This window comes from Coturnix japonica, chromosome 8 (assembly GCF_054131305.1).
Source record: "Coturnix japonica strain WE chromosome 8, WE-NBRP24, whole genome shotgun sequence".
NCBI lineage: Eukaryota > Metazoa > Chordata > Aves > Galliformes > Phasianidae > Coturnix > Coturnix japonica.
The window spans coordinates 23503731-23517243 of NC_140670.1; the positions used below are offsets into that span (position 1 = coordinate 23503731).

Genomic DNA, 13513 nt, shown 5'->3' on the forward strand with positions numbered 1-13513 from the left:
TTGTTTAATTATTATGGCTCTAAGTGTGAGTTCACTCTTTGTGGTGTTAGCAGTGGAGGAGATTTATTGAGGGTTTTCAACAATTGTAGCTAAGAGTGCAGAATTTAGTAAAATAATACTAATAAATTGGATGTTTTACTACGTTCAAATATCAAAAGCTTTATACATCAAGCTCTGGATTATGCCTTCAGAAAGAACATGAGAGAGATTGCCTACTCTTCTATGCTTGTGTTATTAAAAAATACATTGCAGTGTCTAAAAAGAAGAACAGAATTTGCAAAAGATGCAAACAAATGCTGTGCTGGCACATCCCTTCTATTCTGTGGATTTCTCATTTATACACTTGCTGGTTTAGCTTGATCTAAAACTGATACCTTCTTAAAATGATTAATGGTACTTATTTAAGTGGCTGGAAGATCAGGTGCTTCAAGGTGTGACGTAGCACATCTCTAGAAACAGGAAGGACAGTCTTCTTCCCTGAGAATCCATATCTGAGTGTGATTCCCATCCTGAACTTGTGTCTCCCACTCTCCTAAATTCATTGTGTGTGTTTGTCATAAATGTTAGGCATGGACTGTAGTGACACCAGAGGGGTGAGATGGAGTAGGAAAAGATTTTAAATTGGTCTAAATTTGAAGTCTAGGAAGTTTTTCTTCCTCCTGCAATCAGTCAATTAGGAAGTAATTTCAAAGCATTTCATGAATAGCCGTCGCTTGATTACCCTGTCATTAGCACCACTGGGCTCTGATTTGTTGGGGAATTAACCGTTCGTGGCTTCCCTCCAGGAGAGCAAACAGATAATGCCTGCTTTTGAAAACATATTACTTACAGTATGTGTTTTCTCTGCAGACCATAGTGCATGTAATTACATAGACTTTCTAAATTTCAGGCAGATGCTGTCTTATTTACTAGCTAACTTTCTTGTAAGCAGAACAGAAAATTGAGTGGCAAAATTACTTGGGCTTGGGTGGCCTAAAGCTGACATGAAAGGAAGGCATCATCCTATTTCCCTTGTATTTTACTTCAGTTTCTTCTGGGAAAAGCCACAAGCTGGCATTAGAACAAGATTTCCTTTTTAAGTTATTTGCAAGTTTTCTGTCCTGCTTGGTGTTAGCCTGGCTCTTCCGTCACTCTTTCATCTCTCTTCTGTTTTAAGTCACTTTAATACAAGGACTGCTCTAAAAGTAATGCCTTCTATTTCATTTTGTTGGCCTGTAGTGTCAGATGTGGATATTGGTGGTACACCCACAGGGGTTGAACCTTCCATCAATGTTCTGTTACGTGTTGGTATGTGATGGCAGTGGAAGGACAGAGAATGGTGTCTGACGTGCAAGTGCTTAAGAAGTAACGGCGTGTTACTGAATTCCTCCGTGCATCAAAATAAGCACCCACTGGCATTTACCAATGCTTGCTGGACATTTATTGGGACCAAACAGTGAATGTGAGAATGGTGAGGGAGTGGGTGCAGTGTTTCAGCAGTGAAAACAGTGACAGTGGGTCACATCCACTGTGCAGATTTTCTATGAGCACAGCATTCAGACTCTTGTTCATTGCTGATAAAAATGTCCAGCTAATCATCATGACTGTGTTGAAATACAGTGTTTTGTAGCTGAGAATTTGCTATATCAAATAGTGTTACTGGGCTCTTTGTATCTGTTGTAGTTTCCATGGAAATAAATAGAGGACATTACCGAATCCCCACTTTTGGCTTTATCCTAAGTGCTACCCATTTAATCTTCTCATCCGTACTGTTCTTCTATTCCAGAGTATTTCCAATCTCAGCTCCTCTCATTTTCTCCTAACTTGGACTACCACAACCCTGACATCCCTGAGTGGAGACAAGATATTGGCAAAGTCATCAGGAGAGCTTTAGCACAGGTGCGTTTCTGTTTCCACCTCTTCTGCTTGATGTAGACTAGGCTGGTAAAGTATGCAGACTTTTTCAACATACTAGCTTAAAAGAGTGGGAAGAACGCAGTAATGAAGCTATCATTTTAAATAGACTGCTTCTTAATATGCTGAATCTTTTTATAGAGGCAAACTATATTGGGAGTTCTGTGGAAATATTGTAATTACTTTTATTAATGTTTCTATGGCATTTTTCAGCTTTTAATATCCCCGAGGACTTTAAAAATTCCTGATTATAATAGCATTGCTATTATTCTTATTTTGCCAAAACCGATGTTACAAGTTGCACTGGTTTTGCTGCAAACATTTGGGTAGTGTTTCTGTGTGCAGGTTGACAGGTGATCCACTCCATCCCAGAAGACAGACAGATGTAGTAATGTTAGGTGTGTGAGGATATTTTTATCTATTCCTAATACTCAGTCTTCCAGCGGAACTAAGTGTAGCAACCAGTGAATGTTATAAAGGTCTATTCCCTTTCCAACTGGGGCAGAAAATGAAGATTCAGAAGGAAAAAAAAATTACCTCTTAAAAACACAGGGCAAAGAGAAGCTGCCAGGGGTGGAAGATACTGAATCTTCCTTTGGGATTAATTAGAATATGTAAACTAGTTCTCGAATTCTTGCAGGAAAGCGGACAGAATAATTTATGGTATCAAATAGCCAGGGATTTTGTGTGAAACCAAGAAATAGATTTGAGCAAGCCTTTGTGTTTTTTACTTTATACCAAAAATATATCTTTCTTTTTTGTTTTGTTTTTTTTCTTTAGCTACATCTGCTCTTAGAAATGGTGACTGATTATTTTTATGAGGAAAGTGCATTCCTGCTCAGCTTTCCTCATCTGCAGCCTACTCGAAATTCACAGTTTATGAGAGTTTCCTTGATTGTTTTCCCACCCTGAGAAAACACTTACTTCATTTGTTTTAGCTGGTCTTCTCTTGTAATGCATTCAAGTCAAGTTTGCAGAAAGAATAAATGAGTTATATTGTAATAACAGTAGCCTAAACAATAGAAAGCACATAGAAATGCTTGTTTATATAGTGCTTTTTGACTGTTTGGCTGCAACTTACAATCTGTTCTTATAGGACAAACCACTAGGAATAGGCTGCCCCATTGATGTGTTTCGTTTGCTTTATATTTAGCAAGTAATTTTCATCTTATATCTCCATTAGCTGCATGCTTATCTGTCTCCTTGACTCTCTGGATCTGACTTTGGATTATTCTTTTGTAGCGAGGGACTACATGGAAAATTCAGATATGAACAGATCATAGGTTTTTACTTTGAACACTGGGTTGTGATCTTCAGGCACATTAATGTTGTCAACACTACATTTACTTCTAAAAATGACAGAGTGCATCATTATCAGAACCTCTACTTAAAGACTCACTCAGTGGGTACAACAGTTCATGAGGGCTTCAACAGCTATAGCAGAACTGACAAATTACAGTTTGATGGGAGTGTAGTATCCCATAGTGAATGGAAACATCAGCAGTAGAAGAGCAACTAGAGACCACCTTTCTACCTTTTTTAAGGTGACTGGTATTCCTGATGAACAAATCTTGGTAGCTGTATTTCCTGGGTTGCCTACTTCTGCTGAGCTCTTTGTGCTACCCCGTAAAAACTCAACAGAGAGGAGGAAAAGCAGCGAAGCTGATCTGGAGCAGGTAAGGAAAAAAGGATTTACACATCATTTATTCTCATTGTAACATTCACAGTTGTATCCCTTAACCTTTTCAGTACTGGAAATGGCTTGCAATAAGTGTGATGTAACTGGATGCACTTTGAACTGTGGAAGTATAGTTTATGCTGTTAAAGAGAATGACTTTCACAGGGAAAATTGGCTTCCCACGCTCCTCACCGAGGTGTGTCACAGTTGACCAGCAGTGGTTCAACCTAGATCAGTAGTGTGCCCTCATTACAGTAGTTATGGCCAAAGGAACCTTGAATATGTACTCCCTCCACTCCTTGGAGAAATGCTAATAGACAAAGGCCAAAGCAGCAACATAATATACTTAGGTTTACTAAAAATAAATCAAGCTCTTCAGCTCATATATCACAGATACAAGATCTCTTTATTCTGAAGCAGCACATGGTGTGTGCAAACTGTATTTGAAAGTTACAATATCCATCCATTTAGATAAATAGGTAATTACAGTGATGAATAGCTGAAGTGATATACAGGCAAGGGAAGAGCTAGGAACAAGAGCACTAGTCTGCTGAAGCTTTTTATTTTTGCTGGAATTACCAAGTGATTACATCAAGCAAAAGAAATGAAAGCAAAGGAGTGAAGTAGTGCTGAAAAAGCTGCTTTGCTTTAGCTAATATTACTGTATGTACCATTCCCACTGTGGGAGCTATGGGTGAGTCCATCTGAAAGCGCCAAAGGGAGAAACTCTTCTGTGATCAAACACTGAATCACTCAAAGGATTCCTAAATTCCGTGGAAGTTGTTTTCACCCGCTGAGCAATGTTAGCCCATTCGGGGTGGTATGTTTTTGTAGAAAGCAGAACTCTTAACACTTCTAATTGTGTGCAAAGGAGAGGCACCTAGTTGTCCATGAGCTGTAGGTCTAGTGGTCTAACTTTATTTGACAGTATATTCAGTTGTACTTTGGAAGCTGTTAACGTCTCCTACTTGTGGAAGTCTTCCCCTACCATCAGAATTACTAGGTGGAGACCAGGCACTAACAAGCTCAGGCTCCAGTTGACATGAAAAATGTATGCTGTGAGGCAGTCAAATAATACATCCTAACTGGCTTGCTGAGTTGTGAATAGCCTGCATTTCAAGGCCCCTCATCTAAATGAAGGAGAAATATAGCAAGTTTGATATCACTGTATAGCAACATACCAACATTGTATTTGAACAGGAGCTATGTGACTAGGCTTGTCCTGGATCAAAGGGAACAATGAGTTGTTACTAGGCTGGACTGCCTAGTTCAGTTCCATCATCAACTAATGAGAATATCTCAGTAATTAGCGAGTTAGATCAAACTCACAGGATGTAGTAGAGGATGAGGAGATCCTTAATTTCTCTTCCACACCACATTCCCATTTTTTGCCTTGTATTCCCAGGAGAATTATAATAGCACTCTGAGCTTCAAAAGCATCTGTCCTCTAGGGAGACTTGAATTCAGTAACACTCAGTTCCCTCTGAAGCATGTGCATATCTCTCTTCACTTCCTCAGTTTTTTTGCATCCCTTTCTCTTCCCTGCTTTCTTCCTTCTCTTCCTGAAGACAGTAAGAGATATATGTAGCCTACAAATGGTGACTAACATTCCTAATCAGTCTCCTCAGCTGGTTCTCTTCTGTATTGTAACTGTATTTGTTACTATTTTCTCAGGTTGTTGAAATCCTTTTCAACGCTCTCAATCAGAACCTGGTCCAGTTTGAACTGAAACCTGGTGTTGAAGTCATTGTGTATGTCACTCAGTTAACATTAGGTGAGTGTGGAGTAAAAGGCACAACTGCGGTTCTTTTTAGGATTCATACAGCTGCAGGTGAATGGGCTTAAACTGTAGTGCTCGATAGTTTGGTGTATGTTACTGGGTTACTTAGGGCTTGTCATTCTGAGACAGAAGAAGGAAGTATTGCAAGCAGAGTCGAGCAGTGATGTCTTCATGCACCAGTTTGTACAAGTATTAAAAGTATCATTTAAGAGTCATTTGTGGTGTAATTAACTTGTGTGTTGATGCTTATCAGTTGTTATAGAACATCAGGTTAATGATCTTCTATTAAACTTTCACGGGGCACCTGTAGAATGAAGTGGGAGTATTCTTACTAACTTTCATAGATTGTATCATTGTTGTAGAGGGTTTGTTAATGTTATGACTAGCCAAGAAGTTTTATGTATGCAACAGTCATGAAAAGATCTATATCCAAATATTAACTTACACAAATCACTGTTTCACTCTTGCCTATCTACATTTTCACATAATAGCAAGTAGTTGCTTTAAAATTCATCATCGCAGTTGCTTTAGACTGCCCTGGTTTGAAGCTGTCAGCTACAGCTGAGAATTTTGGCCAGCCTAGAATGAAGCTCTTGGTTATTGCCGAGACAGTGATGGCTGTGGAGGAGATGAAGGATTTATTTTGCCTTTGCTTTTTATGGGTGATAGCCTCTCTGAAAAAGTGAGGTTCATGTCCTGGGATAAAGCATGTTAGCTTCCTTTTACTAGAGACTCTCAGAGAGCCAAGACTTGGGCAAAACCAAGGCTCATATTCTGTCCAGCAGATAACGCCTTTGTACCTTTGCTTTCTGATTGTTGTTTGGAGGTGAGAGTCAGGCCTTAGTCTGAAAGGAATTAATTTATGAAACAGAATGAGATCCAAATTTCTGCAGTCTTCAGGTTTGTTTCTGGGTATGTTCTAGTAAGCACCATAAGTGGGAGTGCTGCATCTGCTTTTTTTTCATGAGTATTCCTGTAGGGTTGGGGTTTTTTGTGTGTTGAGTGAAATAAGAGTCAGCTATTTTCCAAGAAAGAGTTCATAGAAGAGGTGGAAGCAGAATACTAGTAGGATCAGGCTCCTAAATGTGCAAAGTTGCAACTGGAACCAGAGGATTATTTGCAGAGAATTTGTCCCCATTATCTTAAGTGACAGAATAAGAACAGAGAATAATAGAGAAAAAAAAAAAAAAAGAAAAAGAAGGAAAAAGAAGTACCAAATAACATTTATGCAGTGAGAAATGTTCAGATGCTACTTACAATCATTTGCACATTGTTAGAGTGTTCTCATCAGACTTTAATAGCTCTCAGTCCATTAAGACAGTGTGTTCCAATGAGCTGTGGAAATAGCTGCACAAACAAGGTTTTATAATACACTTTATTTGCCCTACCAAAAATGCCAAGGATGGGTGGATCAAAGATTCAAAGTGTAGTGACTGCTTGGGTCCAGTTTTATTGATTTGAGCTCCTTTACAAAACAAAAATGACTGAAATTAAAAGATAGTGTTTAGGTCTTGTTAGAAAGATGAGCCCTGGGGCTTCTCAAAAGACCAGGACTCTTTCACACGTGAGGCAGACATGTCACTGGAAGACAGGAACCACTCTGAGATTACTTCTCCAAGATGTGTATTAAGTCAAACTTCATAAATTTCATTTCCACTTCTGTCCCTGGACAAACCTAAAAAGAAATAGCTCAGTGTTAATGCAGGAATGATCAGCCATTCAGCTGAGCATGGCTTGCTGTGCCTTTTCGCTAGGAGATGTTAGACTGCGTTGCCTTGAAAAAGGAATGTGGCTTTCAAAGGATAAGAGAGTCAATTAATTTTCTCCTGATTGGCCTTAATGGAAACAGCATGCACCATGCAGTGGTGATAATAAAGCAGATGTGACAAAGACAGAAGTGAGCTCAATTCTCTGGCAGTTATGTGTTTGCTAATATCTTGCAAATGTAATGCTCTGCCTTTCCTCCTGCAGCACCCCTTGTTGATTCCAGCACAGGTCACAGCAGTTCGGCGATGCTGATGTTGTTGTCTGTGGTGTTTGTAGGCTTGGCTGTTTTTTTAATCTACAAGTTTAAGAGGTAAGTTGAAAAACTGGAGGATAGGAGGAGATGCTGGGTGGTTTACAGGAAATTTAGGCAGAGCAGTGCTTAGAATAAGTTGTACTGGCCTAAGGCTTAGACAGGTATAACTCCGTAGTTCTTGAGTACAGACAGAAATCCACCTCTTGCTCTTCCACATCACCAAGAGCTCAGAAGTCGAGCTGTTTCCTGCTTCAGCAGATTTGTTTGAACCAGAGACCAGAAAATGAGGGAAGCCTGTGTGCTCACCTAGTCAAAAACATGACTGATGTCTTCATAGAGTCTACATCCGTCTTGCCAGCTCCCTTAGTGCCGTAGGATCTAATTTGTATCTTGCAAAGTGAATAGCTTTTGCAAGAGCAAAGAAGCAGGTGTCATTATATTAAGAGAAGGAGACCTGATGCCAGAAAAGTTTGTGTTATGCATCAAAATGTCTGGGATTCTTTGCTGAGATGTACTTCACCAGATATTAAAATATACCTTTTGCTTCAACAGTAAACAGGACATGTGCTGGCCTATGATGCTCTGCTGCTGCAAGCTATCAAACAAAATGTGGGATAAGAACAACCTGTTAGCCGAGGGACTACCTTATGAGAGTATGTTTTAGGCAGATGGAGCTTCTTGTCAAGAACTTTGTGTTCAATACACAACTTACTGCATTAAATGGTCTATGTACTCATGACCTGCCTAGTGACAAAACATCATATTAGAATCTTAAAAATAAAAATCTGGGCATTAATAGTTTGTAAAACTCCAAACTGGGGAATTACATCTTTTCCTGTCCGAATTTCAACTACTTTGTTCCCTCTGCTATCTTTTCTATGGGCCAGAGTAAGGTGAGTTTTCCTTTTCATCTTGGTGAGCCAGTTTCTTACGTTTGTGCTAACATCTTTGGATCTATGGTCTGGGATCAGTCAAGAAGAAGGATCTGCATATTTTGACTGCCAGAGTCCACATCATGTTATGCTTCTACATCTCATAAAACAAACTCTCATACTACCTGAGGATCCTGAGCCTTAATGAAACCTTGAGTGTAGCATCCATCTGCCTCGTGCTGTGCTCCAGGGCTGAAAAAACCCTGTCCTTTTAAAACATATCTGAGAATGTAATGTATTAGAAATTGGATAGGGAGGGAGGAAGAGAGAATAGATGGCTGAAAGTGTGAATTTTGCTTAGTCCAAAGCTCTTCAACTTACCAGTTCTTAATCTGCTTTGTTCCAAGCATGTGGAACTGCCAAAATTTAGAAGTTAGATACCCAGAGTTACTTCAGCTTGATTTTTTTGGAACAGAAAGCAAATGCTTGATCTCAGTGAGAGCAGGCAACAGTTATGAATGGAAAGCTAAAAGGAGTTGAAAACAAAAGCTTTCCTCTAGCTGTTAGTGATGCAGAGGTCCATTAGCAATATGTACTTTTCTGATTAACAGTGGTCCTGGCCTGAATACAGAACTGTTGCTAACAGGAAAATGTTCTGGGAAGAGCATGGGCCTGCATGAATTTTTAATTCCACAGATTTATAGAATCAGTGCCTTGCTGGTTTGCACACAGGCTCCTTATTATTGAGTCCATCAAGCCATAGGCTCAGCAGGTAGAAAAAACAATTGGTCACCTTTCAACAGTCCACTGCACACAAATAATCCTAGTGACCCCTAGGATGCTTAAGACATTACTTGTCACTTCTCTTATTTTAAATATTCCCCCCGGAACTGTGCCTGGGGGCCTTTCCATCTGTCTATCTGATATCTGATTTTCAGGGATATTATTCCAATAGTCCAAATTAACTTCTCTTGGAGTTAGGAAGAAGAAACAATGCTTTCGCTTTCTCAGTTCCCCAAGCAGTCCCTGCAAACTGTCACGATCCTTAGCATGACAAACCATGTTTTGCAATGAAATGGTAACAAATAGGCTTTGGGTAAGTTTTATGAGGTTCAAGTCCTTGTCGTTCTCTGATGCAGGATCAATTCTTTATAACTCTTTCTGAAGTGGCATTTTCTACTGTGTCACTGTGGGCCTGTCAATAGAAACAAACCTAGCAATTTTTTCTCAGTTAATAGTAGTGCTTCAATTGATTTTTACTTTTGGTTTCCAATGCACCACTGATCATATAATAAATACTGAGGGAGTTGGCAATTGCAACTGATTATACTGAGTTGACTGCTGCTGTCTGAGCTGGGTGTGCAGTGTCCACTGTGCACACACCTTGTTTAGAAGGGCAGCACCAGAACATCTGGTTTACTGCTGGAAGAGCCTCTGGGCAGAGTAGGGAGGCAGTGGCCTGAGACTTGGGGCAGCTTTAGGTTGGTGTAGTTATTAGTGGATGCTAATGGCATGCTTAGGGCTGAATATCACTCTGGTGCCATCACCATCTGATAGATGATGTTCTGCATCACTGCCACTGCTGTGTTTTTGAGACTGGTCTCAGTTTAACTGGTCTGATTAATCAGTGACGTACCAAGGATCCCTTGGCAAAATATAACCTATTTTTCTTTCTGTGTAGGAAAATCCCTTGGATTAATATCTATGCCCAAGTTCAGCATGACAAGGAGCAGGAAATGATTGGTTCTGTCAGCCAAAGTGAAAATGCACCCAAAATCACTCTGAGTGAGTTCACAGACCCTGAAGAGCTGATGGACAAAGAGCTGGATACGCGAGTGATGGGTGAGACACAGCCCTTGGCTGAAACTTTTTCTCTGTATATTGGGTGAGGATGTGGGTGTTAAGTGAGGCACTGACTGTGATCCCATGTACAAGCAGATGCTGAGACACTGAGACAGGGAAAAATTCTATCAATAGCATAGTAAAAGGGAGTTTTTTCCTACAGTTTTCCAGCCTTTTTCCTGTTGTTCTATGACTAAAGCAGGAAACTGGCAATAGTAGTAGATATAAAGAAGTAACAGCTGTGACTCACACTTAGGTCTGTTCATGACCCTTTCTCTCCTGTGGAGGGCTCCCAAATTCACTGAAGCCTCAGAAGAATCAACTGAGCCAAGCTTACACTGTTGATGTGCTGTCTTTACAGATGAATATGTCGCTAATGGCTTAACAAGTTTACTGGTAGCCAACGGAACTCTAATAACAGATTTTCTGCATGTTCTGTGCTTACTGCAAGTGCAAAGCAGAATGTGTTACTTTTAAGCACCTTTTCTGTCTCAACACTTACACAATCACATCCTAAGAAGTAAGATGCAGTATAGACCCAACTGTTGAAGCTGCTGCACTGACTCTCTTTTCTTCTCCATTTTCTCCTCCACAGGAAGTATCTCAACTATTGCCAACAGTGAAAGCACAAAGGAAATCCCCAACTGCACTAGTGTTTAATACTGAGAATCCTCTTGGTCTACAAAATTTCTGACTTTTTATTTGTAATTATTATTGTTATAATTATTATTATTATTATGAAAAAAGAGAGTTATATGTCATTATTATCATTTGGGAGGGGTTGGGGGTGGGCTTTTTCTGTTTACCAGGGCTGCATTCATAAATAGCAGGTTTCTTCATACTTGGGAAATGCCCATTGGATCAGAAATAAAAAGCAAAGAATGAGAGAAGTGTGCAATGGGATTTGAATGCTCGACTCCTCTTAAATACAGAATAGGAATTAAGTATTCAAATACGGTAGGAAGATATGGTACCTTAGGCAAGGTAAATGTAGGTAAATGATCCCTTTTCTGATCTTTTTGTGAGTCATGAATCATCTGATTCATCCTGCCAGAAGGCTTAGGCTGGGCTGTTGGACCACAGTCTGCAACCTGCCAACAGCCCTCACATTCCAGTGACGTGCATGTCTCAGCTTTTTGCAGGATCCTGCCTTTTTGTAATTGCTTTTAATTTCAGTCACCCTCTGGCATTGTTGACTGCTGAGAAAGGGGAAAAATAAATTCAGAGCATGCACATCAGTATTCCTTGGACTGTGGATTGGCTGGAGGGGACAGCACCACAAGCAATGAAGAAACATGCTTGAGTTTATGAATGCAGCTCAAACGCCATGCATGTGAATAGCAAGGATGCCGAAGGCCTACTGTAGATAATTACGATGTACATAGCTTTTTATTTCTTAGGAGATAATTTAATGTTTAGTAAAGGAAGATATGTTTAAAACAAAACCTGAACCACACACACACATGAACACACACACCCCACCCAAACAGGGACTGTGGTGAGCACTTAAATCACACTTTGGTTCCAAGTGTGTTCCAGTTGTCTGTCGTATTTCAATCAGTACCATTTATTTCTTTGTGTATAACTGCAAATCTTTTTTTTTTTTTTTTAAAGATTATCATTTCTTATGATGGAGCAGAAAAAGACTTTATCAGGACAGACTGTGAGTCTGTCATGAATATTTTAATGATGTTCATCATCTACTCACCTCTATCACTGTTGTTCACTTCTGAGAAGGCTCTTGATGACATCAGCTGGGGAAGATGAGGAAAACAAACAGAAAATGATCACAATAACATTGTGCACAAACATCATTGTGTTTACACCTCCTTGTGTAACATCACCTCAACAGTGGGTCTGTCTGCAGTACATTTATTTCCAGTGATGTCATATATTTAAGAGTTAAGCTGGTGAAGTAAATGCTTTTCAGGATGTGTAAGAGATTTTAGCTGAACAAGACGTGTTTAGGGACTACTCTGGCTAAGAGGATGTGTAGTCTGATCTGAGTAAGGAAAGGTCTTGTGAGTGCTGCAGAATGGCTGCATCCAGTTCTGGATGGAAATGCTGTTGGAGTAATTTTTGTGTGCTGGATTGGTCGATCGTTTCTGATCAGTACAGGGAGGTTCACGAAGAAAAATGTTAGTAAAAAAAGCTCGTAAAGGATCCGTCTCTCACCTAACTGAGTTGAGGATAGCCCCAATAGTGATGGGGTTTTGATGCAAGTGGCTTAGTGGTGAGTAGCTTTTATCCACCTTTCATGAGTTGGTGATGCTAAAAGTGGACTTTATTCAGCGGAGTGATAAGTTATAAGGCCTAATCAGAGTGGAAGGAAGATTGGAGAGCTGGTAGAGTTGCAAGAGCAGGCAGAAACAAGGTCAGGTGCCAATCTGAATACAGGACATTGGTGTGGGTGGACTGAAATGGGAAGATGAGTAGACTTTAGTCCTTTCTTGCTACCTCTCTTCATTGCAACATGCTGGCTACAAATTAGCCTCAGCTCCACCTGTCCATTCCGTTAAGGGCTGGAAGGTCTTTTCAGTATCCTAATGCTGATATCTCTTCAAAGGGGAGAAAAACAGTGGCTAAGCATAGTTTTGCTGAAAGAATGGGGGGGGTATTTCAAGTTTAAAATTATAAAACCAAAATGTAGCAAACTATTTTTTGTGTGAAATAGTAAAGCTAAATATTCTCACTTCTTCTGCTCCTCCATTTCAGTAAGGTTTGTGGGCCTTTTGTGGTTTAAAAAGAATTCTTTTTTTCTTTGCTCCCTCACTTTTCTGCTCTAGTTTCAAACATAAGCTGGAGAGTGATGGCTGTGTTTTTCTATTTAAACTTAAGTTTCCATCCATCACATGCGCATAAACTGTTGCTACTGTCTCTGTTCTACTGAAACACCAAAGTAGTTTACAGTAATGGCCCAATCTGGTAATAACAGTGTTAGTGCAAGGTCATAGCTTCCCATTTAGACATAGATGGGAGGGATGTACATAAACAATGGTCCTGTGGGCCTTGAGCTAAACTGTGGGCTGATCTCAGTCTTTGTTGATCATTAGGATTTGAGGGACTGCTTTTGTGAGCTGCTGCAAAGGACTAAATGAGAAATTATTTTCCATATAATTTCTAAACTGGGAAACAGAGTGAAAATGTTCAGTGTTGTTTCAGATTTTCTAAGTTTTACACAGAAACAAGCTTGTGTTCATTCAAAAGGGAAGGTTTGGGATTACAGTTTTCACAAGTTCTTTTCACAGCTTTTTTTTTTTTCTCCTCCAGTTTCTCCATCTACACTCTTGAAGATGCAATGCAGAGTATGTTAAAATAAGTCATCAGATGGGAGGAATCAGGGAGGAAAAATCGGTATTTACATAAAAAAAAAAAAAAAAGGAAATATTTCACAAGAAAAAAGGAATTAACCTCAATGGGGGGGAGGG

General features: G+C 39.7%; 1 protein-coding gene across 1 annotated transcript in view; it reads left to right on the plus strand.

Annotated features, from left to right (window-relative positions):
* Positions 1 to 13229, plus strand: part of SORCS3 (sortilin related VPS10 domain containing receptor 3) — a 264737-nt gene extending 251508 nt beyond the window's left edge. The window contains exons 22-27 of the mRNA XM_015867276.3: positions 1766 to 1878; positions 3438 to 3569; positions 5246 to 5345; positions 7323 to 7428; positions 9925 to 10085; positions 10681 to 13229. Coding sequence (XP_015722762.2) covers positions 1766 to 1878; positions 3438 to 3569; positions 5246 to 5345; positions 7323 to 7428; positions 9925 to 10085; positions 10681 to 10745 — 677 coding nt within the window. The 3' untranslated portion in view covers positions 10746 to 13229. The remainder of the gene's footprint in view (positions 1 to 1765; positions 1879 to 3437; positions 3570 to 5245; positions 5346 to 7322; positions 7429 to 9924; positions 10086 to 10680) is intronic.
* Positions 13230 to 13513: the final 284 nt, after the last annotated feature.